This window comes from Varroa jacobsoni, unplaced genomic scaffold, assembly GCF_002532875.2.
Source record: "Varroa jacobsoni isolate VJ856 unplaced genomic scaffold, vjacob_1.0 scaffold_498, whole genome shotgun sequence".
NCBI classification, from domain to species: domain Eukaryota; kingdom Metazoa; phylum Arthropoda; class Arachnida; order Mesostigmata; family Varroidae; genus Varroa; species Varroa jacobsoni.
In genome coordinates, this window is record NW_019213400.1 from 109,096 (window position 1) to 135,318 (window position 26,223).

The 26,223-nt window shown below is 39.8% G+C and overlaps 1 protein-coding gene and 1 long non-coding RNA gene across 3 annotated transcripts in view; one reads left to right on the forward strand and one right to left on the reverse strand.

Moving 5' to 3' along the window:
• LOC111260960 (cytochrome P450 4V2) overlaps positions 1–26,223 on the reverse strand; it is a 183,811-nt gene that overhangs the window by 58,120 nt on the left and 99,468 nt on the right. Inside the window, exon 1 of one of the 2 annotated variants that reach the window (XM_022834088.2) lies at positions 13,959–14,919. The exons of the other annotated variant lie outside the window; for it this stretch is intronic. Within the exon in view, the coding sequence (XP_022689823.1) occupies positions 13,959–14,205 (247 nt within the window). The 5' untranslated portion in view covers positions 14,206–14,919. Of the gene's footprint in view, positions 1–13,958; positions 14,920–26,223 lie in introns of those variants that run through there. 2 annotated transcript variants of the gene reach the window in all.
• LOC147753434 (uncharacterized) lies at positions 7,859–9,182 on the forward strand. Its single transcript, XR_015311283.1, has 2 exons — positions 7,859–8,223; positions 8,495–9,182. It is a non-coding gene; the product is annotated as an uncharacterized LOC147753434 (long non-coding RNA).

The window sequence follows — 26,223 nt, forward strand, 5'->3', positions numbered from 1 at the left end:
AAGACACTTTCACCACCACCATCACTACTGTATGGTAGGGGTCGGTAAGGTACGCAGTTTGCATTGTATGTAGCTGCATGTTACTCTATCCAAATTTTGCAATTGCAGTCTTTGATCGTTGTGTGGGGTTTCTATTGCCCGTACATACAACACAGAAACACACGTACACCTTTTCACAGACATCCTGACAGCAGCTTGACGCCTACCCACAGAGCTTTCCGCCTCCTTTTACTCAAAACGGTCTCTTTTTTCTGGAGGCGGTGCTCTGTCCGCCCGTTTGTTTCCTGTGAGCTTCTCTTTCTTGTTCTTTGCCCTTATAATAGGCACGATACACAACAGGGCGATGGCAATGCTACCAGAAGTTCAATTCTAGAGGAGAAACACAGGCCATATATTGCTAAAATACTCCGTGTCCTACTGTTTCACTTTAGCGTTGATTTTCGATGCTCTTGAACGCGACGAACAGGTAGATTGGGCAACAAGTCCGCTATTCTGCTTAGGGTAACTGGCGATTTTCCGTCGTAGCAGTTTTGTCCTATTCTCCAGCTATTGTTGACACTGATCGCCACCATCGACACCATCGAACAACTTGTTCCTATTGATCTTAAATCGATTCTTGGAATTCTTGTTTGTCCTTTCGCAAATAATCAGATAATATTGCACTCGACCGGAGGGAATAGGAAGATGACTGTCATCTAAAAGTAGGTGGAAAGAAGTCGTATGCGGGGATAAACTGCACCATAATTTTTCTCGACTATTTTGCGATATATGTTAGACGCTAAGCATGTTTGTAAAAGATGATTCGATCCGTAATAGAATAATTCGAAGAACGATTTATATGTTGGATTGTTTCTATATTTGCTACATACCATATTTGCTAACTATACTTGCTTTGCATACAACGTGCGGGTATCATTATATGTGCAGAAGTCCACACTACTAATCTCAGAACTGTTCTGTTTATGTAATTATTTATAGATTCAACTAAATACGGAAATTATTCAAGACAATAGACCATAAATCAGTGCTACAAGCTGAAAATTATGACAAGTGTACAGCAATGCCCAAAGAGAAAATCGTGGCATGAACTGTCCGAGAGGTCCTAAACGTCGCACAATTACCGAACTCTAAGGCCTACATTTATATCAAATATTCTAAAATAATGTGTGACGCAGTAGAACAATCCTAGCGCATATGCAGATTACTTCAAATCAAAGTAATTGTTAAAGGTACGCACTTCCGAGTCAACCAACAAAATAAATAGAGCCACTGCACTTCGGGAGAACTCAGTTATTTAAACAAATTAGCCAATAGCTTATGGCAGCATTATTGGTACATATAGTAGAAATTTTGGTGAAATACTGTAGATTTTTATAAATGTCACATGATACTTATCATGTAACTAGTTCGTTTCGAATTATATGGCGCGGCTACTTTGGCTGCTATCTTTCACATCAAAGGCATTCTTACTATATTTATAGTTGGCACTAGCTTACTGACACCTCAGTCGTAATTTTCGTTCTGAGCTAAGCAACATCAAACCGAATAGTGACAATGTGCTAGAGTAGAAGGTTTTGTCGCATCGTGTATCCATATAGCAATGCTTGTGATACGAAGTCATCACAGGAATTCGCGTAGCTAAAAACATGTTCAATATTATTTCAGAGACTACATTAATAACTTATTATAAGCGAATCTGGCGAATTTTGAAATTTAATTAATTTTCGAATTACGCGCCGCTAGCAGACGACATTTGGCTGGTAATCATTTCAATCTTCTAGAAATCTGTAAAAACCAGTTTTGTCTGCTCTAAAAAAATGAGTTCGAAAGGAAAAGTAAATCTTAGGCGTGAAACTTAACGCTCGGAAGCCCAGCTTCTATTGTTCAAAGGCCACAGCGCTACAAAATTCACCGAAAATTGATGGCAGACATTAGGCAAGGAAACCTTAAGCAAAAACACAGCATGATTGAAGGAAACGCTTCAAGAATGGAGACTGGATTGTTGAAGACCAACGAGGAATTTACCAGATGTCGAGTCCCGCAAGACAAGAACACACTGGCGCAATTGAAGAGTTTATTTATAGTTGTACAGCTCGGTATCTAAGGCATTTTAGGAAGTCTTCGCCAAGACAGGCATTTCATAAGTAACGTTTTACAGCAAATTTTTCTGGCATTTTAATGCAAAATCTGAAAAAAAAACGGGTCTACATTAATTGATTCCAGGTCAGCTGGAAATTTGTGCAGTGCATTCTACATGCGATTTTGGAACAAGGAACTCGTTTGGAGCGTACGATCGCCGCGGAAGAGACGCGGTTCAATCTCTACGGCCAGGCGGAGAAAAATTAGAAGAGAAAATGACGTCGGTCTAAAGTGAAATTGAGTTCGTTGGCAGTGTCGAGTAGGCTCTTACGTAAAGTGATAGTAGTACTTGCAACGGACTTCACAACGGACTTGCATCTATTCTTATGAGATAATCGTCAAAAATAAAGATATCAATGTAGCCCACTATCTCGAGGTTTCTAAGAGACATATGGAACTCTTGATAATAGAAAGCACTGGTAACCTGATAACAACGTCAGACCTCATCGCCATGCCTCAGTTACTTCTTATCAGCAACAGAATATCCAACGCTGGCTCCAACCCACTTATTCTCTTGCTCTAAGTCTGTTCTTTTATAGGACTTTCCTTGTTCTGAAAAAAAAAACAACTTACCTCTAGGAGCCCTAGATGGAAAAGTTAGTATGGGAACGCGAATGATATTTATATGGTTACCTTGTAGCGTCGAGAGATGTGTGTAAATAATAAAGTAGAGTTCCTTTAACACATATTGATTAAAATTATCATTTTAGCTTATAATAGGTTCAAAAGTTATTCAGTTTTAAACACCGCCGGATTCACTTGTGGGTTTTCTTTTGATGGAATTATGCGAAAGAAACTTTGCATTAGCCGACAATGATTTAATGTTACACTAGCGCTCATTGGCAAAGGCCTCAACGTTAAACTTGCGATATGGATTTATGTTCATATGCTAGCTTATATTTCCGGGTATTATATTATTTTTATAAACTAGATTATAGTTGTAACCTAAAAATATAAATAATTAATAGTAGTTCCAACTAGGAGCCAACTAAAAGTGTACGCTCTCTTATTAACTGCGCGAGCAAACCCAATCATTGATTCGTTAGACAAACAATTTTATGGTGTTTCAATTAAAATATGGCCACTACGACAAAAACTTCCGCGTGCAGAAAACAAGTTTCGCTCACGGCATATGCACGATTGCCGAATGTCTGTGCGTACTGTGTAACCTCATGTGAGTTCGTGATACACCCAGCGGAATAAGATTACCAGCTAGCGGGTCCAAAATGTAGACGCGGTAGGTGAAATAGTTTCGTTGAGTATGCTCGCTATACTGCCTCATGAACCATTTACCATAACTATTCACTTTCTAAGCGAAGCCTATTTTAAATGCATCACATCATTGTATGTAGGTTTATTATACGTACTACGCTCTGACTGTTATCAAACTTGATACGATGCGAAAGCCGACCAGCCAGCCCCTGAACATAGCCCTGTTTCGAGCGTGTTCTTCCTTCAGGACTGATTACCTGACCACGCAGCCGAAGCTGCTCAGATGGGGCTCTTACGTACAAATTCAGAACGACAGTGGCTCCTGTGATGGTTGAGGTGCTGGCGGCAACACAAACTACAACAAGAACAGGAACGAGGGCGGCCAGGTGGAATGGGCCACATTCCTACAATACTGGGCCACACTTAACCAATAAACGTTAGGTATCCGAGCCCTGGGGTCACGGGTGACAACATACCATGCTCATGATATGTATAATAATTTCTCATCGATGCAGGCAAAGCTAGTGGTATCAGCAAGAGCTCGCTAGAGAAAACACCACGCTGTAGCAAAACATTTCGCTTCGCAATGGGAAACGACCACCGTCACAACTGCACCACCAAAGCCATCTTTACCAAAAGGCATAATACGCATTACGTATCACAGCGAAAGCGCATTCACTGCACAGAGATGTGGATACGAACCATACAGTAAGATAAGGTCGGTAGCAAAGGGCTATAGCGCGGTGCTTCTAATTTGATTGTTATCAGATGATACAATAACGGTATGACTTCCCGTTTTTAGCACAGTATCACGAAGTGTTTAAACAGATGGGCTAGACTTTACTAAACCTATTTTCGAAGGGTTCTAAAATATAATTAGGAATAAAAGTATTTTTCGTGAAACGTACTTTTTTATTATTGGATGGGTCACGTCAAATATACAGAGCTGTCACGCATTTGCTACTCCGCGTAACGTAATGTCCGTTTTCAATGTCTCACAGTACCTTGGCATGCTGAATCCTCGATAGATCATCATCAAATTACCTAGCTGTCAAATTTTTACCACAAAACTATTATTGCGAACGGAAACTTCAGAACAGCGACACAGCTTGTAGGACGATCTTTTTTTCGGACAAAAACTATTTGGCAAGTGTCAAGTAGGTGTTTTCGTACGCTCTGATGTAGCCTTGTAGAATTTTTATCAGTAACGTGACCAGAAGATAGTTGCGTCCACATAGAACGAATACATTAAATTAGCACGAGGAATCTTATTTCGACAGCTGGTTCCTCAAGTAGTATCTCTCTAACTGAGAAGTCCACTTGGTCATACAAGTAGTTCTGACGTTGTCTATGCTATAACTAAAACTTACAATAGATAGCGTCAAGAGACATTTACTAAAAACGTAGACACTTCGTCTGATTTGATAATGGGACAAATCTCAAGCAAAGATATTACCAGCTTAAAAATGCATGGCAGAAACAAATGTAGAGGTGAACAAAGAGTTACATCATCAAAGTTGTGGTATCACGTTCGGTATCCCGCGTCCATGTTTCAAAGCGATACGCGGTTGAATAGAAATACCACAATGAAGGTCCCGCGAGGTAACGACTTTCCACAGCAAATGCGTTCGGCCGCGTTCGGGAACGCGCAAATAAGCTTGTACGTTATGCACCTGTAGCAAACGTGCTCGTCCAAATTAACCGAATCTAACAGGTAGGAGTAGAATTGCCTTAAATGCCATTGCTTTGATTAAAGGGCATACGTTTGCTCGTTCTATTTGAAGCACTTCGTCCCACAAACTGATTTTGGTGTGAGGAAAAATGTATACTTGTGTTACAGATTTTCCCTAGCTTAACAGTCACGTGATGTTTCTGCTGTCAATTTAGGCTAACCGTTTGCAAAAATATGCAAAAATATGTCCCTTTTCCCAGCAAGCGGTAGATGCTGACGACTGAAAGTGGCATGAGAATTAAGCTTGTTAATTTTATTCAGAGTTGTCATGACACTCCGATGGGAGAATAGCTCAGTGTGAAGGGCCGTTTGCGACACATAGTTCCATAGACTTTGGATAATCGAAAATAAAGAACTGTTTTTTGGATGAAGCTTTTTTGTGGGAAAACGAAATCGAAGTTAGGCTAGAAGATGACGGTTGGCACGAACACAAAAAAGAAACAAGTAAAACACACGTTTTTTCATTACTTACATATAAATAGAGACATATCTGCTAAATCCGTATCATATATTTGATATTGACTTTGCCTTTCCTATTCCTACGTTTCTTCTGCTCTAAGTAGTAATATTTTAGACAAATGAATCAGTTATTGTACGCTATTTCAGGTAATAGCGAATTAGTACGCTTAGCAGACAACTTGCCTAACCTGTATCAACCGTATACATATTTGTGCCATAAGAAGGCCATATTATGGTTATGCTGTTATTTGAATCCGATAGCTTTGTTGAAATTCGAAATAGTAGAAAACATGCTTATGTCTTATTGTCTGATGGAAGGGATTGTTATGCGCTATAGTGAAAGTTCAAATGTAGCATCAACGACAAACATTTAACAAACTCTTGGAACAAACTCAAATCGACGCCGAGGTGTCTTCGTAATCTCGCGGATATCAGTCTAAATATTTAGGGCTCCGTTTGACTCCAAAGTCAAGTAACTCGAAAATGACGATTTATCGTTTAATTCAAGCCTGTCGGGTCTTCTTACCGAACTTGGTCCCAGTTGACACTGACTAGCATTGTTGATCGGCGTTTAATGTTAATTAGCTTAGCTATTTCCTATTTTACGACCAAACTGTATTATAAAAGATATGTACCTACTAGTTCCTCTTTTAGGCTATATATGGCATTGCCATCTGAAACTTCCGTACACCGAATACCATATCTGAGGTTGATCGCGTTCGCAGTACTCAAATCGTAACTTTAGCAAATAGAAAAAGGCCAACTGCCTATTACAGATGTGTATTCGGCGTATAGATAGTACATCTGCACAGGCTATCTGAGGTATTGATTGTGAAAATATACTTGGAATATCAAATGTGAATGCACAAGAAACGATAAGACGTTTTTGAGATTAGATCCTGATACAGCTAGTCGAGAAAATTGTTCTTGGCATTTGTGTAACGCTATTGATGTCCAAGTAAAGGCCAAGCACACCGAGGCAGGTACACCTATTTGGTTAGCTAGTCCATCGACAAATGCAGGGTAAAGGATGGTGATAAAGTACAATTCCTATTCAAGCTAAACAATAATCAACTTCCATGGCATCTGTCCAAAAACTTTTGAGTAATTTAAGAATCCGTACGTAACCTACCGTTCTTTCATCTTCAGTTCCCCAACGTGATAAGCGAACACGATTTTGCATTAAATCCTACCTTCTCCCAGCCTATCCACACGAAGAGACGGTCTCCACTTACCTGGCTACCTACATCAAATGCTACGGTGAGAGCCGGAGTGTCCCACGTCACTGTATTATGCGAAGCTTCAATAAAGACAAAAATACCTCCCGAATGAGTTATTGGATAAATGAATAAGATTGAGACTTTTTGCCAATACAGAATACACAACAATCGCACTAAATACTAGTAATCGTATGTACGCATCTTCATACGTTTTCGTTTTGGATTACTATCACCTTTAATAGAAAATGACAACTTATTTTTCAACTATCAGTCACCATATGTTTGGAATGCCATTGATATAGCGTGGCATATAGTGAAGAAGCATTTGGGCCTTTGATAGGTAAATGCGTGAAAGCGTCAGTTTCTTTTGAGTAATAATAATAATAATAATAATAATAATAATAGTCGCTAAACGTAAACAGGTTGACTGCAACAAGTATCTCTATAATGTAAAAAGGCTGCAGTTACGAACTAAAAAATCAACATTCGACATAGCTATTAGATGGACGAAGGCGATCCCATATATTAGTAGAAGAGGTATGGATGTAAAAGCAACTGTGAAATAAGAATTGCTTGCACGTAATCCTCTTGTCAAGTTATACGAGCGGTGGTGATAGGCAGATGATGACCATTATGAAAAAAAGTACGTTGTAGATGTTTAAGATTATAAACTGATAGCGTGAGACGATTTATCTCGATTCGACTTTTGTCAGCGCAAAGCAGTGGCTTCAGCGACATACGGTGAACCAAACGTTTGCCCCAAACCAGTTAACCGATACTCATTTCATAATTTGTATCACATTTTTACTAATTTATATTTAGCATAAATTACAACGTTTCTGGTTATAAAAAGGTGTCGCAGAAAATGGTACTTGAGAAACAAAAGAAAGCTCGCTAGCTTGGTTCCGCTTATCTCATTATAGATTAGATGATGAAAAAAAATATATTCTTGATATAAACAGACCGAGAGTGATTGATTCAGACATTACATATCAGCATAACGCAGTGAATTCCATTAACGGGTGAAACAATTGTTCCTAGTTCTCTCTTTTTGCTTTTACCGTCATCAAATCCCTTTGTTCTTCTAAACGCTAAAACACGCGTAACTCTGCACATGGTGCTGTTATGGCGGTCCGCTGGCGAGATCCCGATGCACCAATCAGGACCAGAAGGCCAACGAAGAACCTCTCCCCACATCCCGCGGTGTTGAATTATTTTACCGTCATTCAACTTCATTGCTGCTAAATATCCCTGCGCTAAAAACATTCAGTGCTTCAACGTTCGGTCCGACGATTCTCCCCGGATGAGTAAGCGGAAACCGAAGGGACTGGTGGACGCAGCCAGCGCCAAAGTTTTACTAATATAAACTCTGTAAGCATCTTTTTCGTTACAGAAATAGCTAGTACGGCAGCCAAGCCGTAAAGTAGTCCTTAAAATTCAAGAGAAGGGCGTCGCGAAGAGGTACGTATGATGGTATGAAGCTTAATAACTTTTAGACAATTAAAGACACTACACTGTGTACATAGGTGGTAAATTTATATGGTTCACTCTAGGATTGTGTACGATCAATTCGGAAGATCTTTAGTTGGGTCGGACGGGCTTGGGCTCAGGGCCGTGCGTGTTTAGCACACATATTAATACGAATTTAATTTGTGTACCTGTGAACAATAATTAAATAAAAAAAAGCAGTCCGAAATTCGTAAAAAAAAACCCTCTTTTCTTTGTGGTTTAGTATAACCTAATGTAGGTACGAAAAAAGAGCCATCCTGTTTCGACTCTTACATCCAGTTTCGTCCTGCGGCATTCCATCAGACACCTGTCTCCCACCACGAATGCACGCGGTGTGTCTTTGCCCGGGTTCGAACTAAGACCACAACGTATCCCAAAGATTTGGAGAGGCAAATACGGTACCCTTTATACTACCGCGCGGACTTGCCGAAAGGAACGGACAGAACCCGACCAACAACGTGGAATGTACCCTTACCTTAGGATCTTTGGTTTTTATGAATATGTTGTTGTTACGATTACAGGCACCCCACTCTTCTTTCTGTGGCGCCCACAAATGCTATATTTAATAAGCTTCGTACAGGAAGCGTATAAGGCTAGCGGGCTAGCTTTTTTATACTATTGCTAGTATAATAGAACCGGAGATGTTTATATCGGGAGATACATATAAACCAAATTTTAAATTATCATTTTTGGGTGGAGCGGTGTTAGGCCCAAGCAAAAATTTCGTTCGAAAGTATGTTCCAGGCAAGGAAGCAGGTTGAAACGATGTACTTACCTATCCAGTCAAGAAGAATGCTGTGCTATTATTCATAATATGCTCGATCTGATCTATTATAGTTTAGTTAGATATGCGAAACCTTAAAAGTAGTTATTCGACGGAGTGGATAAAATAAAATTAAAACAGAAATATATATATTTGACTACCTTCAATCAGAATAGTTTCGGTATTTCTCCACGGTGTACTTTATTGGACTAAGCGTGTCGGTATTTTAGACGTAGATTACGGTGACAGCATCAATGTCCTACAGACGAAAATGCAGTCTTCTTTCCAGGCATATCTCCGGTTCAGATAGATGAGCTTGAGACAGACTATTCAGATCTTCTGAGTGTGACCATAAGGGGTTTCGCAAGGCTATATCTTAGAAATCTTCCTTCAAATAGCATGTTTGATTTTGTAAACGAAGCCTGGCTATCGTTAACCTAAAGTTTTCCGGCCACGTGTGTAGAGATGGGATTCATTGTTACGCTGTTTTCAAACGTACAGATATTGATTGTACGCAGGGCTGAAAATTTTCATTTCTCGACTAAGCTCGACCAAACGAAAAATGAAAAGCAACTTTTATTATGGAACAATCATCAGTTTAGAGCAAGTGACTTTTAGACAAATATTTACACTCGAGTTCTCTATGTAGCAAAAAGAGCTACTACAATTAGTTTTGCAGTTATGAAAAAAGTAAATGTTTGCAGTTAAGAAAACAGACAACTTCCGTTGAAACTAAACTGGCGCTACAAGGGTCGATGTTTCGTTTGCTAGCCTTTTTTATCCGAAGTGTACCCCCTGTACTATCTACTAATTTTAAATTAGACTTGTGCGAAAATGCATAATTAAATTTTGCTCATATAGTCGCAAATTTTGTCGTAATCCAACGACCGCAGATCTTGACAATTCAACACTTCCTACATCTGTCGCTCCATCTTATTGTAGCAGCTTGTCAAATAATCCATCTACTTAATGTAACACAATGAACATTGCGCTGTAGCCTGCATTTGAAGCAGCAGAGAATAGTCACACGGCCATTTATATAGCAATAAGCGACTCCCACCCTCTGAATGTTCGCCTTCGTCGTTTTCTACCTTTCCGGAAGGTGTTCGATACAGCCCCGCGTAGCCAATCGGAACTATTTAATTCTCCACAAAGTAAAGTTCGTTGGCACCATCATGCCGACACACCGAGTAACTCAATGCTACATCCGGTCAATATCCTAGCTTTCTAATCGGCTTGTGTCACCTTCAGTTGTTCATCAGTTTCCCCATTCGTCGAGGCGTTGTTCCTAGGGCCGATTAGCTAACTCAGCGTAGATATATGAGATGCTGCTTTGAAAAAAAAATGTAAGCAATTTTCGTGACCCGTCACGTTGAGTTAGCGAAAGCATGCCTGGCCGCTTCATATCTTGCCATTGAATACAACGAAAAACAGGAGAGGGTAAGTAGGGTCTGCGAAGGCGAACGGGTCGTAGGAAACGCTTTGGATACCCGAAACTACATACAATTGCATGCATGTGTGGCGAGGTTTACGTAAGGCGGCAAGTGGCGTATCCGTTCCAGCGTTTTATCCAGGTTACTGTGCGGTGCCAACAACATACGGGATCATTCAGATGATACGCGGGGTAAAACGATGTGAAAGTCATTGCATCTTGATGACTGCGACTCTTTGCCGCCACTGCGCCAGTTATGTCAAAGATTGTCTATGTGTGTATCTGGCATTTCGCACGAAAAAGGCTACAGAAAGACAAAAATGGTCAGGTGGTGATTATTGGCGTTAAAGGTAGGGTAATTAAACATTAAGCATGGTGGCTATTTTCAGTTGCCATAAAACCTTTGTCTAGCCAGAAAAGGCGCCCCGACCGACGTAACCGCATGCTTAACGGCGAACTCGGAATTTGCTTGCGCAGCTGTGATGTAAGTGAATAGTAAAGCAAATGCCGTGGAACACAGTCGCAGCACATACTTATAATATTTACTGCGAATTTTGCAACAGTATCCATCATCTCCATTATATTGAGAGGTTGTAAATATTTTCACGATCGTTGATCAGAGTTTCGATCGTTTCATTTCGGAAGTACAGTTGTGGACGTATGTGCTTTATATTGATTGCATGAAATCTGTTTTTATTTAAAGTCATTCTGCGATTTCACAACTTGTTTTTCCTCTCAAAAGCCTTATCTAATTTTTTGGGCACTGTTAGACATCGAAGTACATTGGGTCCTAGGACGACGTTCTGCATGGTGTTAGAGATCAGGGACCTATTTGCAGACAAGGGCACGACGCTAGAACCGGTATGGGAAAAAATAGTAACTAGGTTTTTTTTTATGACACGCTAAGTATTTGCTGTCCATATGAACGAAATAAGGTGTCGCGTAGAACTACACTATCAGTATTTTTACTTTTACACTACACATTCCCATAGATAAGTGCTTTTACTCTGTCTTCGCAAGTGAACGTACGATGCTGCTTGTAACAGAGCTAATATACTAGGCAGCCTAGCTACATACGACCACCATGTTCACTAGTGGGAGAAAAACATTAGTAGAGCCCACAAGCCAGCATCGTTAGGGGTCGGTGAACAGAGCACAGAATGCATAAACTCAACGAGATGATGCCACTTCCACTACGACAAGCAAAATTTCTCCGTTTTCTACGCCCCAACGGAGGACCGATAGCAACGTATTGCTTAGCAGTAAGTGGCAAGCTATATATGGCATAAGAATAATGGGGCGCATCGTAGTAGGATCTGACCGACTGCCTACATTAGTCTGTTTGCCGGTGAAAGCAAGCAAAAGAAATACATAGGGATCGAGTGGAGGGGTCTGGGCAGGCTTTCATTTAGAGCACCGTTCTCATGTCGCTTCATTGGACCCCTCTTTTCTCTAACCAGGCAGCTAGCAGCAAACACGAGCGTAAGAACTAGGCGGGGGCGGGGGAGAAAGCTGGAAGATCTGTATGGCGGGCTGGATTTTACGAGATGTTGCTTTCGATGCTGGAAGAACGCAGTGTGTGATGAGTGTGTAATATCCCGACTTATTATATAAATTGCTGCCATCTATTATAATGTACTCTTAGGTTTATGGTCAGCAGTAGTAAGTTGAATTTTCGCTTTCGACAGGCACGAAAGAGACAGCGCTACCAGGATCGCAATGCCATTTTAGAGAAAATGTGTCTTATGAACGTGGCGACCAATCGAGTTCAATGCCAGAACCTAAAGTAGGTCGTGCTACTATTGGACACTCGGACAATGTAGAACACAGCGGACAACACAGCAACTGTAATCCTGCTCAACTGTCGGATATCGAAAAGGTCCGTGAGCGACCGAAAAGATTAAAGCCTGCGTTAGGCTCGAACTAACACAAATAGTGGCAGTATAGCGAAAAATACACTATTTGTATTCTAGTTGCAATGATAGGTTTCCATGAGGATTTTCCTTACGGAGAAACGTGACTGTTTAGCGACAAAATGACTATATATATATATGATGCTGTCATAAATAAAGCGGAGAAAATTTGAATCAATATCCCAGCCGAAATAGGAGAGATATGTTCATACTGTTTTTGACGAAAATATTCAATGGAAATCAACAGAATATTCAGAAGAAATCGATAGAAAACATGCAGCCTCAAGTAAATAGGTGTGAGATCTTAATATATGAAAGTTGCGGTAATTTAGGCAGCTATTCATTATACTTAAAATATGAGACAATACAGGAGGCCTTATAAGTCAAACTTATGCCCAAAGTACTTTGGTCCAAGAAACCTCAAAATCAGCAAGCAGTTTCTGCAGTCGAAATACTAAAAATAGCAAAAGTAAGTAGTACTTCTACATGGCAGGCAAAAAAAACGTTTTTTTTTTTCCTTAAAAGCCTTATTTTTGTAGAATTTAAACCAACCTTTTTGCAAAAACGGTCTGTCGTCAGCACGTGTTTAACTCGATTAATACCAGGCGGATATGAGTAAAATTGGCTATCACGATCTGCAGCATACAGGAAGTCACCTCGTTCTTAACATTACAAGCGATCAAAATACAATGCCAAAAGCTTAAATACATTTTAAAGCTTTGCGTAGTACAGAATCTCGTTGAAATAAACTCACTTTAGACATCTCCGGTCAGTTTATCCGATAGCACCTGCTACTATTTTCCACCGACCCGAAGTACACTTTAACGAAGATCCGGGAAACTGAGAATTAGTGAGTTGTAGTCTCAACGGACGCATGTCCAACCATCGGGGTTGAATCATATACTCGACCCACCTAAAAAGTGGGCTTTGATAATGCCTGATCGTACATGAAAAGTACCACTCAAATTCTCTTAAAAAATTCAACCAACTTTAGATATCTACGAGAGACGGTAGGAGGGAAACACGGCTCTATATCCAAAAACAATTAAAATGAAACGCATAACAACGTATTTTTGCGGTTTCACTTGAATTAGGATTTACGAACCAAACAATTAATTATCACAGAATCGTCGAAGTCTTACTTCATGTGTGTTCATCGCGTCAACACTATAAAGAAGTGTGTGAATGTCTTTAATGCGTTCGCTGCATATGTACCCTTTCCCGCAAATAATAAGAAGAACGTAATTTCTCATAATAAAAAATGTACTTATCCTAAATGAGGTTTCCTCATGCTTGTAGTATATGCTAACATGTCTATTTTAAAAGCACCCCCAAATGGATGTTATCGATACATCGAGTTCTATCACTACTGAGTTGAGAACACTAACCAACTGATTATACCAACAAATACTAAAATCTTCCTTATAGAGATTTTCGCACACTATTTTCAGTATTAGAGATTATAAAGTTGGCATTAACCCAAATTTTCCCAAAGAGAGCATCACGTAAACGAAATCCAGTTTCATTTTTACAGTCTGCTCGTATAGTAACGTGTCAGAAAAGATAATAACAAACTTACCTGTCGAAGTCTCGAGGAATTCAGCATACGTATGTTGTAGAACTAAACAGAATATATTATATGCTGGCGGTATGTAGCCCGCCAATCCCCGAGAAAAAGGACCAGGCATATTCCTAAGCGTTTTCCATATTCGATAATAACGGTGTGCGAAGAGACACAAATATGAAGCGAATATTGCTACCAGTACCATTGCAGCCGTCTTCTGAATCGCGCTAAGGCCAGCAAATGTTTGTCGTGTTGCCTCCATGATGAGATACCGAACAGAGAACTCTACACACGCACACTGGCCTAAGCTAGACCCCTTAATGGGTATACTTTTATCATTAAATTAGCGTAGAAAATCGAACAGGGATGTTGTTTGATCTGTAATCGCTTTTACAAGCCACTTAACGGTGATTCCTTAGTTCACGTCGATGACACCATTGCAATGACTAAATTGAATCTATTTATTTTCAGTTAATTACGGTAATCAATTACGGTTCACAGGTATTTCGTTCTGTTTATTGTTATGTCCGCATCTACACATTCGTCACCACACGAGAACTCCGTGATCCTTATACACGAAATTAATCAGTCAATGTATTGTGTCCTTTCGTAATTGTTTATCTCATGCATCCAAACTGCTTCATTTCGTATAATCCGTTCGCTATCCTTCAAGATACTATCACTGTACAATCACAACCGTTCCACAGAGGAAGCTTCAATTTGCTAAGGGTCCGCACCTTACCACAATTCTCCAGGCCATAACCGTTTTTTTGAACAGCGGCCGCATGCGGTAAGAACAATGTGTCAATTGTCAAATATTACTGTGACTATCGTTCATGCATTTGCTACTCCAGTCGCTAGCAGGAATTACCCGTTAGTACACATTTGCTATTGCTTCGTCCAGGTTAATTCCTACTCGTCTTGTTGGCTGACGGTGCTGTTTCTGCCGTACGATTAAGAGCATCCACTGTCAGACTAGTCTCTCCCATTATTACTGCTGCAGATCTTCCGCACTTCTTCACTTGGTGTTCTTCTGTAGAGAAATTGATCGACTCGCTCTGAAAGGGAGACAATTGAAAGCGGAAGCAGAAAAGCAGCAGACGGAACAATTGTAAATAAACTGCTACCATTATTAGAACTATGTGTGACTGTGTGATTAGCGTCGACAGCTACGACCAGTCACAAGGCTGGCGTCGACGTCAGTATTGCTGCTATACGACCTTGACAGTGGCAACGATGAAGTAACGGTATAAAGACAGGCGGGCTTTTGCTTGTTTGCTGATGGTGCACTGCGGGGCAGCTCGCACCATTCTGCTATGTTGTACTTTTAAAGACGTTGTGGTAGTCAACAAGATTGTCAACATTATTAGATTGTTCAGAAGACAGCTACCTTTTCCTACATGAAGTTAGGCTGCCTCATGCACAGAGGTCTGCGACCGGTGTGAGCCAAAAGCGGAGAATCCGTGAACGGATTAGGCCAGGGTTCTGTCTGAAACGGCTGACCATATCAACATACTAAACATTATAACAGTTAGAAGCCAGAGCAAATTCTTACCAAGGCGACTTTCGCTCTCGCCAAGACGTTACTTTGGGATCTTAAAGTGGAGGAAGAAAGCAAAACAATGTCTAGCTTAGTTTATAGATTTGTCGACGGCCCAAATAGAAACCGTACGGAAGTCGTAGGAAAAATGGACGCAACCAGGAACGGGACACCGTAGACCAGGAAACTAAACGAGGTATTTTATGTCAGACTTGTCAGCCTAGTATGACAACAACAACGGCGATCTCAGCTACCATAGCACGCAGCTATCGGCTGGATATGATCAGTACCAAACCTACATAACAAAGATGGGGAAAAAGCAACGTCACGTATCCGTATTCTGCGCGTTCAGTGAAACAAACAGGGTGCATCACATGGTATGAAACATTGCCAGAAGGACCTTGGATCATGTTTAAGGACGTTATTGATCATATACTCGGGTCTACAGAGGCACGGAAAACAGGAATGACCTTTCTTCGGAACCATTATGCGAAAAAAATAAAATCTAGAAAGGACAAGAAGATGGAGGCTTGAAAAAGAGTGTCAGGAAGTACAAGCTGAGGCTGAAAAAGAAGAAGCAACCACAATTTCTCGTTGAGGTATTTAGAAATGTGCTTTCAATACGGTTCCAAGTCACACGAAAAGTAGCAAAAATGGTAGCGATTTAGTCGGTATTGTCGTGCTTTTCACCATCAGAGTGCGCGCTTCCATCTGTCCGTGAACAAATTATGAATCCTTCACCCGGGTCCCAGCAAGCGGACTATAAAAGGAAATAGCTTTGGGTATCTCGGTCATGCGTAAATGTATTGGCTCATACTTCTGTACAATATACATCGATGTTGGCTGTTACTTTGTTCTCTATAAATTTTTTATCTCGTTTTCATTACAAACTTCTCTCACCGTTATTCCTGTGACTTGTCACCCACTTAAAATGATCGCGTTATATGTATGTATACATATACATGGGCAAAGATATCTCATAAATTCCCACGGAGACTCAATAACTCATGCACCTCCTTTATTTCAAGACAAACGGTTTAGAATTAGATTTAAGTATTTGTTGATTAAGCGTTATTGTGAAATAACACTTAAATAATATGCAGCCTAATTCAACGAGTAATCACAGAAAAGTAAAATTACAAAAGACAATCGTTTTACATTACGGTGTCAAAGAAGCTTTTCTTCGCTGCAAAATGTCAATCGAACAGTATTCTACTTTGGCGTACGTATATAGTACCTCTAAGCTCTTGTTCAGGTCGGAAGATTTTGCAATTGCTTTGTGGCTTTTTTTTGGAGGTTGAGGGCAAATGCATTATGCAAACCAGACATCACTGAATTGTGCTTTGTCTGGTACTGTATAGTATGTATCTAATACTATTTTGATCGTTTTGATCTAATAATAGGTATATTCATCTCTCCTAAGTACGGTCTGGGGCTTTTTTTCTGTCTAAGTAGACGTATAAACATGGATTTATAATAGCGTGTACCATAGTGATCGTTCAACCTCGACAAACAGCAAGTAAGTATGTGATATAACTGAAGAAATTATTTCGCATATTTTGGAAACATTGGCAACGGCTTTATACCTTTTGTACGTAATGGTATCTATTTGTCTAACGTTCGTATATAAATAGGTCAGGGAGAATTATGTGTTGCTTTAGTACCATATACCAAAATATATTACCGCAATGTTTGTGTCTTAGGGAAATAACTCGCCTCCTGAATGAAACACCGCCACCTTTATGGCAAGTAAATGTACAATTGAAAATCAGAAACAAATCAGAAACTGCTTCACTGAACCTACTCGTTCCTCAAGTACATTGTTTGATCTGAATGTTCCACAATATTTTTAGGCCTCGCTATCAAAACATGAATTCATTGGACGTACAATATATCTGTATCTGCTTCCTCGTTTAACTTCATTCTAAAACGTTATGTTCAGAATTTTCTACGTACAGTCCTGCCTGTAATACAACGTACAATTTCTAGTACGTTACATTACAGATATAAAAGGTAAAAAATTACGTGCTTAAATATATTTCTTCTTATTTATATAAGATATACTATATTAAATGGCCTAAGACGAAGAAAAAAGGTGCATCTAATAACATTGTGTTCAGCAATTTGCTTAGGAGGCCCAAACTCCATTGGATAAATCTAAAGGACACGTGTGGATGGATGCTCGCTTACTAAGGCCGAATATACTCATCTCATCATAAATAATTTGTGCGTATTGAATAATACGAAACGCTGCTTCAAGCTGATATCGCGTAAAAACACTGAGCTGACATGTCGCGTTATAGGATTCTGACATGATTATCTGATATATTTTAATAAACGCAGACATATGTAGATTCCAATCACGCGCTCTATGCTCTGACGGGTCGAACTAGACCAAGTTTTCTTGCGCTCAGTCTTAATATTGGACTTCATAGCTTTCGAATTCAGGAACATCTAGTTGTAGGCCGCCCATGCCTAACCTAAAAGTTGCCAAAAAGAACACACATCCCAGCGGCTCTGGCCGTACTTCGTTTATGTATTACTGGGTCAGATTGTATCTCTGAAAATGATCAGAGAGATTTTAGTGAAATTAGGTAAATATGGTTGTATAAACTTCCAAAAAGGGTTAAAAAAAAATAAACCGCGGTAAAACTGTTACGGTCAACAGCGCCTGGCAGGGACGCACTTTTCGTCAGAAGCTAAGTTACAATTCTACGACTTCAATTTCATCTTCAGCTAAATTATACGTTTCAAGAAACGTCGCTGTTGGGAAATCTAAAACCTCTACATGAAAAGTGCTATTTTGGAAGCTGGAATATTCTGATAAGAGTTCAGCTTAGGTCTCTTAAAATCCGTTTGTTACACTTCTGTGCCAAATTGGGTTTCATAGCCATGCAAGTTATATTTGATGTGTATATTGCAACCGCATTTGCCAACTCCGATCGACGTCAAAATATCGCTCTATTAACTGGTTATTCTAACTGCTCTTTGTTTGCCTCTGCCTATGTCTACCAAAACGAAGACGCTGCCCTCTGCTGGACTGCGGTGTAGGCGAAAGATGTACTGCTAACTTCATTCAAAAGACGTTACACCTATGACGCTGGCTCCTAAAAAATGTTTTTAGAAGCCGAACTGTAAGTCCTGGTCATAGCCTATGAACTCCACCCCCAAGTGATCCAATGACAGGAACTCCACCCCTGGCAAGGGCCTCTACACCGCACGTGATAATGGGTCATCTACGTAGCTGAGTATGGCCGCCTTTTATAAATGTTTCGAGTTCCAAGCTATTTGTTTCAAAGTAAGTAGTAACGTTTAGCTTTCTGCTAGCTTCTGGAAGGTTCATATTTAAACAGTTCCAACGAAAGTCAACGCGGCATGGATGCATCTCTAAACCTTTTTATAAACAGTTCTAGTGCAAATGACTATGATAACTATGCCCGTTACACAATGTAACAGTTAGATGAATTGAATTAGGTTTATTAGAACAGCAATAGCAGGCCTAAGTTGATTGATTTCCCATGAAAAAAGTTCACCGTGAATGCGACTCGTTTGCCAACATCATTTCTTATATAACATGTGCAATGGCTAATTATTTAATTTCCAATAAAAATAATCTCCCTAGTCATTTGTAAGCCTGTCTTATCATAATGAAATCCTTATTTGTAAATAGTAAAGGTGGAGGACAGGAAAGAGGATATGTTGAGGTTGAAGGATTCAAGTGCGGTTGCACTTCTGCTTCCCGCAAACGCACGCGCTGGTACTAACGGAACAGCCATCGGGATGGAGAGCATTGCTTACTAACTGTTGCTGTGTTAGTGTTTTTTGGAAATATACAAAAGGTGCAACTAGAGTCCCTTCATTCCATGGCCTTCACATGGCTAGTTCTTCACGCAATTTAGCCGAGTATATTCGAAAGGGTTCAAAAAATTATTCTTAAATGGTAAAATTAGCCAGGTTGCTTTTTCAAACTAATTTCAAAGAAACTGTCGCGTTTTCATCGTTGGCATACACATAATTGTGGAGTCTGACAACATTCTACTCCGGCCGTCTCGGAAAATTTACTGTTACAGTAGGTAAAAGAGCGACTCGTGAGATAGAACGTATGTGGTACCCGTTAACTATATCCAACGCGGTAACAATTTCGACAGTGACTTGTTGCAATTTAAAACATGTACACATTTTATAATATTACATTTCACGTTATATTGTACACCGCAAATGAACCGGCACCCAGCTACGCTGTCACTCAACAACTACTGCCTGTACAGCGCGAATTTGCATAGAAAGCTGCTTTATGTACCATATTGCTAGATCTAAGAGTTCATTCTCTCAGTTCCAAACTTCCGATTTCGCAATTATGCAACATTTGCAATTTTGCCCCAGTAACACCATGAGATTAGAGGCTAAAGAGCAAGACTTAGCCCGAATGTCATGCCGTTCAGCCTTTTCTCAAGCACTTTAGCTGCGAAAGGGACAGTTTGAGTGCCGTTAAAATGATGCTTTACCGCCGAACATCGAGGAGGAACTAATCTGTCCGAGTCGCGTCACAGGCTAATTGTCCCCGTCGTTTTTGTAATTGAATTATCACTATTTCCCTCACTACCATCACCGCTGCCGCGCTAAGCCGATAACGTTTACCCATGAAGTCCCTAAAACGTAAAATGGCCAGTTGGGTCCTTCATTTCCGTATCTTCTCGTGGCTAGCGTTCGGTGTGCGGCTCTACCCCTGTTGAAATGACACTTCACTCTAATTCCAGGGTCTGCACTCAGCCGATGACAGACGCAGTGCTTAGCTTAGTTTTAGCAGACTAGCTGATATGCCTGCAGGCATAGTGAAAAGTACTCCCACAAGTACGAAAGAAGGCAAACTCACTTACTCCGTTTCATACTGATTTTGCTAATCAACGGAGAATAGCGGGCGGGTAAGTTGAAGGATGTAGTGAAGACAAGGAAAGCGACGCAAGCCAACATAGGGCTTCTCCAGTCGCCGTACACCGTTTGGGACCGCCGTGCTGATTTTCAGATTATAACACTATCTCAGACCTCCATGCACTAGCCAATGGCCGATGACAGCTGACCGCTGCTCAAAAAAAGTACGATTGAAGGTCTCGCAGTGATACTCTAGCGACCTGGAACTCGGTAATAGGCTACGAATGTCGGCCGCACGGAGTGAAGCCTAAATTCAATAAGAGCGGCCTTATGTGGCAACAGCGTAAAGGAAACCTTTGGACCGGCTGGTTTTGCGAATCAAGCAGGAAATGAACATGATTCAGAAAAGGAAAGAGATTGCAAAACTTCCCAAGGGAGGCTACATTGAAGTGTCCTGAACTGAGACAATAAGTTGTTGAAATAAAATAGGATAAAGAAATAGGACACCCTCGCAGTAGCAAGAAATATACCAATGATGACTAAGATTGATGGACGCTTTCACTAGTCAAGAAGAAGCACACATAAAAATATCGGCTGAATTTTAAACACCTAAAAAAATTATGTATCCTTTATAATGTAATGAGTTATTTAGGTTACTTAACTCAGATCGCCGGCTTTGTTATCTCTTGCCACGCATGGAGGCGCCCAGTACAGGGCAGACATAAAGTCATCAGAAATCTTTCGTCGAACTTCACCAGTTGCTTGTAAATAAAGAGTAAATGTTTATTATATATTTTTGACGAATTTAGCCTTTTGGCTTCTTTATGAACAGCAAGATCTAACTAACTTCACATATAGTAATTAATAGCTGCTTCTGTTTATGGATTCTCTATCGGGTTCTTGCGAAAACATTTTTTCCCAAACTGCATGCAGCTCGTGCTAGCTGAATATAACTTCGCCGGCTCATATTTTGAAGTACCTTACGTCAGCAGAAGTCTTATCTAAGCCTCTGAACGTTCGCATATTTTATAATGCGTTGTACATAAAGTATGGAGAATCGTAACCGCAGTGCTTGGATAAGGAAAGTAATTATCGATTAATTTTAATAATGATCCGGTCGGTATATTTTACTTAGCCATACTAAGCCATTCATCTGCGGCGAACTCAAGGACCGGTGACGTGCCGTAAGACACGACTCCATTGGGAAAATAGCCATGCCCAGCAGTATTCCCGCCTCTCGGAAGTCACAAGCGAACAAAGTACGTCAGTGTAGTGTTTTTCTTGCCTTTCTCGAGTTTTTGTTTTCAATAGAAATAATGACTACGTTAGTCAACCAGGCACACAAATGGATCTCTTTGCTCAGACAGAGCCAAATCCACAGTAGAAAGAAGAGTCCATGCAAGGTCGTATCGCTGCTTGCTACGCGAGTGAGCATGATTTGATGGGTGAACACTCTCGGTGATAAGCGCAACTCGGAAATATGTTTTGTTCTATTTTGTTACGTGCATGTCGTGCCGTATGGACACCTAGCGTTCATGTTTAAGAGCGCCCAAAATATTTTTGCCTGGCCAGATCTAATGTTCAGTGTGTAAAATGTGTAGTTTATATGAATGAATGTAGAATTGATACTGTAGATAGGTTAAGTAATGGTGAATATTCGCATAGCCCACTGTTGGCCATGACAAAGCAAATGTCTTCATTCTAGCCAATTATTTTTAAGAATTATCAAGAAGAAAACACGACGTGTACCAATCTCAGGAAAAATATCGTATTATTTAGCCCTAAGGGGATATTCCGCGTTTCGTTTAATGTGTAATGTGCGAACGAAATCAGTGTGACGTACCCAAAAATCATAGCTAATGAATTGTAAATTGACGTTATTAATATTTTCTATTTCATTGACTTGCTTACATATTTACTTGCGATCATGTTAGCGTTCCCGAAGTTGATTGCCTGTACCGCATTATGTCATACAGTATCTGTACTACCTATTGTGCATTGTCCCAGCTAGTCGCTCAATTTACGAATAGATATGTACAATCACGCCTTGTTTGCCTATCTCGATTCGTCGTCTTCCCGTTTGCGATGCTTGATTGTGTTGCAATGACTGTATTTTGGTTGACAGTGTTTCTGCATCATTAGCTTTACGCGTTGAAGTCAGCTTAAATTGCACTGCGGTCGCATTTGCCCTTGATCTTCAAACAGAAGATAACAAGTATTCGTCGCAGCGATCATGACATTAGCAGCAACAGCTTTGACAATACTGCTGATGGGTGAAGAAGCAGAGAATAAGATTTCGTTGACTAAAAGGGTAAAAGCTGTTTCCAGTTATGGCATCAGTCCTGAAAGCACCTTGGCCGGACATAGACCATCGTAACAGAAACGCAAGCGAATGCCCGCACACGTACAGAAACTGCAAAAAATACCAATGATGCCTGGTTCCGCTGTGAATTTATTGAAGGGACGCATGAGGGGTTGCGGCTTGTACATAAACGTTACAATAGATGGCTCGCGCTTCAATCAGTCAGTTGCTTCGTGGTAATAGCAATATATAATGGCTCAATTCTATAACTTCCTGGTAACTGTCGGTTCCTGAACTGCGCATATACAATGGAGCAAAGTCGTAACAATAAGTGATGCAAGCATTACTACCTCGAACGAAACGACTGGTTCTAGTGGATCTAATCTATTACTTTTTTTTTTTTATTATTTAAATTTGTATTATATATACGTATATATATATATATATAAATTAAAAAAATATTACTATTATGATAATATTAATCTGACAGTTCTGATCAATTACCACTAAGGTATTATGATGTGGAAAATGCAAAGAAATAATTAGCCTATGCAAGCATGACGGGAAAATCCTACCGGAATATTGTATCGTCCTGATCTCAGCTATTGGACTCCTCAGAATTTGTTAGATTCACTTAAACATGTTTATGTTAATCATTCACGAATCCAGGCCTACGTAAGGCGTACTGAAGATGTGTTTTTATCCTGTCACACCCTATGCGGCTGATAGACGCCTTTCTAGATAATTTCGATTTCCGAATCTTCGTAGAGTACACATTCGAAGCAATTCGTTACGTTACACGTTAATGCTGCACGGCTGTTGCGGTAGGGTTGCACCAAAATAGTAATTTTCCTTCAGCCTCTTTAGACCATGCCATAAATAATTGAAGTGAAAATTTACTTAATAGAATAAAGCGCAGCTTTGGCTTCGACTGATTAAGCTATGCGTTTAGGGCAAGCTATGTGCTAAGTATATGGAGATTAGGGAAGATTGTTTTAGCTAGGTAGGTATGTTCGTTTCATGAATGTACATACAAACCCCAAGGTAAGTTTTGGAACGCCCTGAACGATTAGTTTCTATGCCCTATCGTGTTTAAGTGCAGTGGGTTCGCTGTAACAGAACGGATATCATAGCTAGCGTGTCTGTATAATTGTGTAAAAATCAAAACACTCTTAACGAATAGCTGATGTCTAAAAATATATAAAATAAGCTGGACGGTTCATCAGCACGTTTATCACTAGATGAAATCAAAAAGTGACTCTTGTTTTCTATACGTTCCTTGTAGCGTTCAACAATACCATGGCGACTATATGACTGACAAAGCAAGTACCGACAACAAGGATAATGAACTTACACAGAGAACGGTGCGTGCGGCCCAACATTACATAAGTTGCAAAGCTTCCTACAGACGAAAAGTAAAGGTGTTTTCCTCCTCTTAGAAACAGTGCACAGTTGTAAAAATGGATTAAGATCCTTTTGGATCTTGTAGTTTTTGCACAGCACATTGGTGGTATTATTAATACTTTGTCGATAGTTACATCCGTGCTGACGTCCATGAAGCATCAAAGTGCGGACCTTCCGAGTGTAGGGTCATCTCGTCCAACAGTTCTAACTGTTGGTCGGCTTATCTCTCGACCAATCACATCTCATGAATCCAACTTCTTTCTCTCTAGTTCGCTTTAAATTCAAAGATGTGCGCGCGAACTTGACGCCGACAGCTAACCGACTTTGTGTCTCCAGCACCCCGCTTCACTGTGTTCATGTACAGAGGTCATTGGACGTGAGATCGTCGTATTTCCCGGAAATGCTTCGTTGAGATCTGCTTCTTCGTGTTCTTGGTTAAAAGGACTCTTCTATCGGGGTCGGCATCGAAATGGCCACCCCGCAGAAAAGACTGTTTTAGGCTTCGCCAAGCACACAAGCCTTCAGCCTCGAAGCGCCAGTTTTCAAGAGTCCGGCTCGCTCCAGGTTATTCATTCGCCTTGTCAGGAAATCGAGGACATTTACAGGCACGAGAGAATGAAAAAAGAGATGACAGCACGGAAGGACTGAGACAAGGTAAAAAAAATAAAATTCAAATATTTATAATCGTTGAAAAGGGCTGGTAACTAAAAAGGTTGGGTTATTGCATTATGACATTAAGTTCAATCACTTATTGAGAAAAATTATTCCTCTCTGGCTTGACCTTTATTGTCGGAAACACTGCCTAAATTTCTACATGCTGTTACAATTTCTTAAACATGAGGCATATACGTTAATACTATATATGCTTAATTATATTTAAATTGAGAATGATGAAAATGCGTTACTTTTCGAACATCTGATACCACTATTTATCGCTTAACTACGACTCCTTTTTGTAAAGTCATTTTCACTTAGATTGGTGGTCCAAAAAATCCGATCTTCCCTAACTTTCTAAAACGTATCCTTTAAACTTAGTGCCCAATTTAAAGTAATGCTTACAGAAGTATCGTTGAAAGTAAGTTTCAAATTTAAGTGCAAAGAACCTGCATTAGACATGCAGTGTAATTTCATTGTAATATATTAGCTTGGTCACTTAACCATCCAATTTAGTTTCAAATATACTTTGCAAGAAATGCACCCCTACAAAGGAGTGCGCAATATTGTGCATTTCAGAATAGTTCGTTTAATTATTTGGAAAAAAACAATAAATTATTAAATAAATACGTGAAATAAACCAGTAAAAACTTATGCGAGCTTTAATTAGCTCCACCGGGTTTTATTACAGTTGACAGCCATTACACAATACTTGTTCTATTAGTGGAACATTTTAAAAATTAACGCAGATATTAATTAAAAATAAACATTTGAGAAGTTATCCATGCAACGTCACCTAACGAATTTTTAACCAATTTCATACCAGTAACTTGTTTCTTGTTTTCGTAATGTCAACTTTCTTTAAAAATTATGTCTAACAGAATAGAAAAACCCTTCCTTTTTGAAAAATTTGCCGTTTGCTGCCATTGCAAAACAATGTAGCAGCGCGGAGAGCTAGCTACATGCCTGTGTTCCTTCGCTGTTTTGTGCTTTCAAATAATATCGATCGAGACATTACAGAGAGTCACTACTATTACGTCATTGAGAAAAGTTTTTGTGTTGCTGGTCGTTAGAAATCTGGTCGTTAAGAATTGAAAGAAGGATCGCAGCTGCACTACTGAGGTAAACATAAGACTGCAGGACTTCATCTCTTAAAATTCAAATCAGCTAATAAAGCTGTACAATACTATCCAAGTGTCTGAAATTGCACTATTCAGCGGAAAACAGGCCATATACAGGTCGGAATACAGGTTGCGCAGCATTGAGATCTTTTGGGGGGTTCAAGAGAACAAGTTCAGGTATTTCCATCCCATAACAACGAACGGTAGAAGTTACGTATATATATATATATATATATATATATATATATATATACGTAACTTCTACCGTTAGTAATGCATATATATATTGGAAAAGTATTTCCAGCTAGATGGCTTTAAGATCTTAGATAATATGTATTCTGAGGTCGGCATAAATAAATGATATCTCCGCAAAAATTTGTTAATATTTTA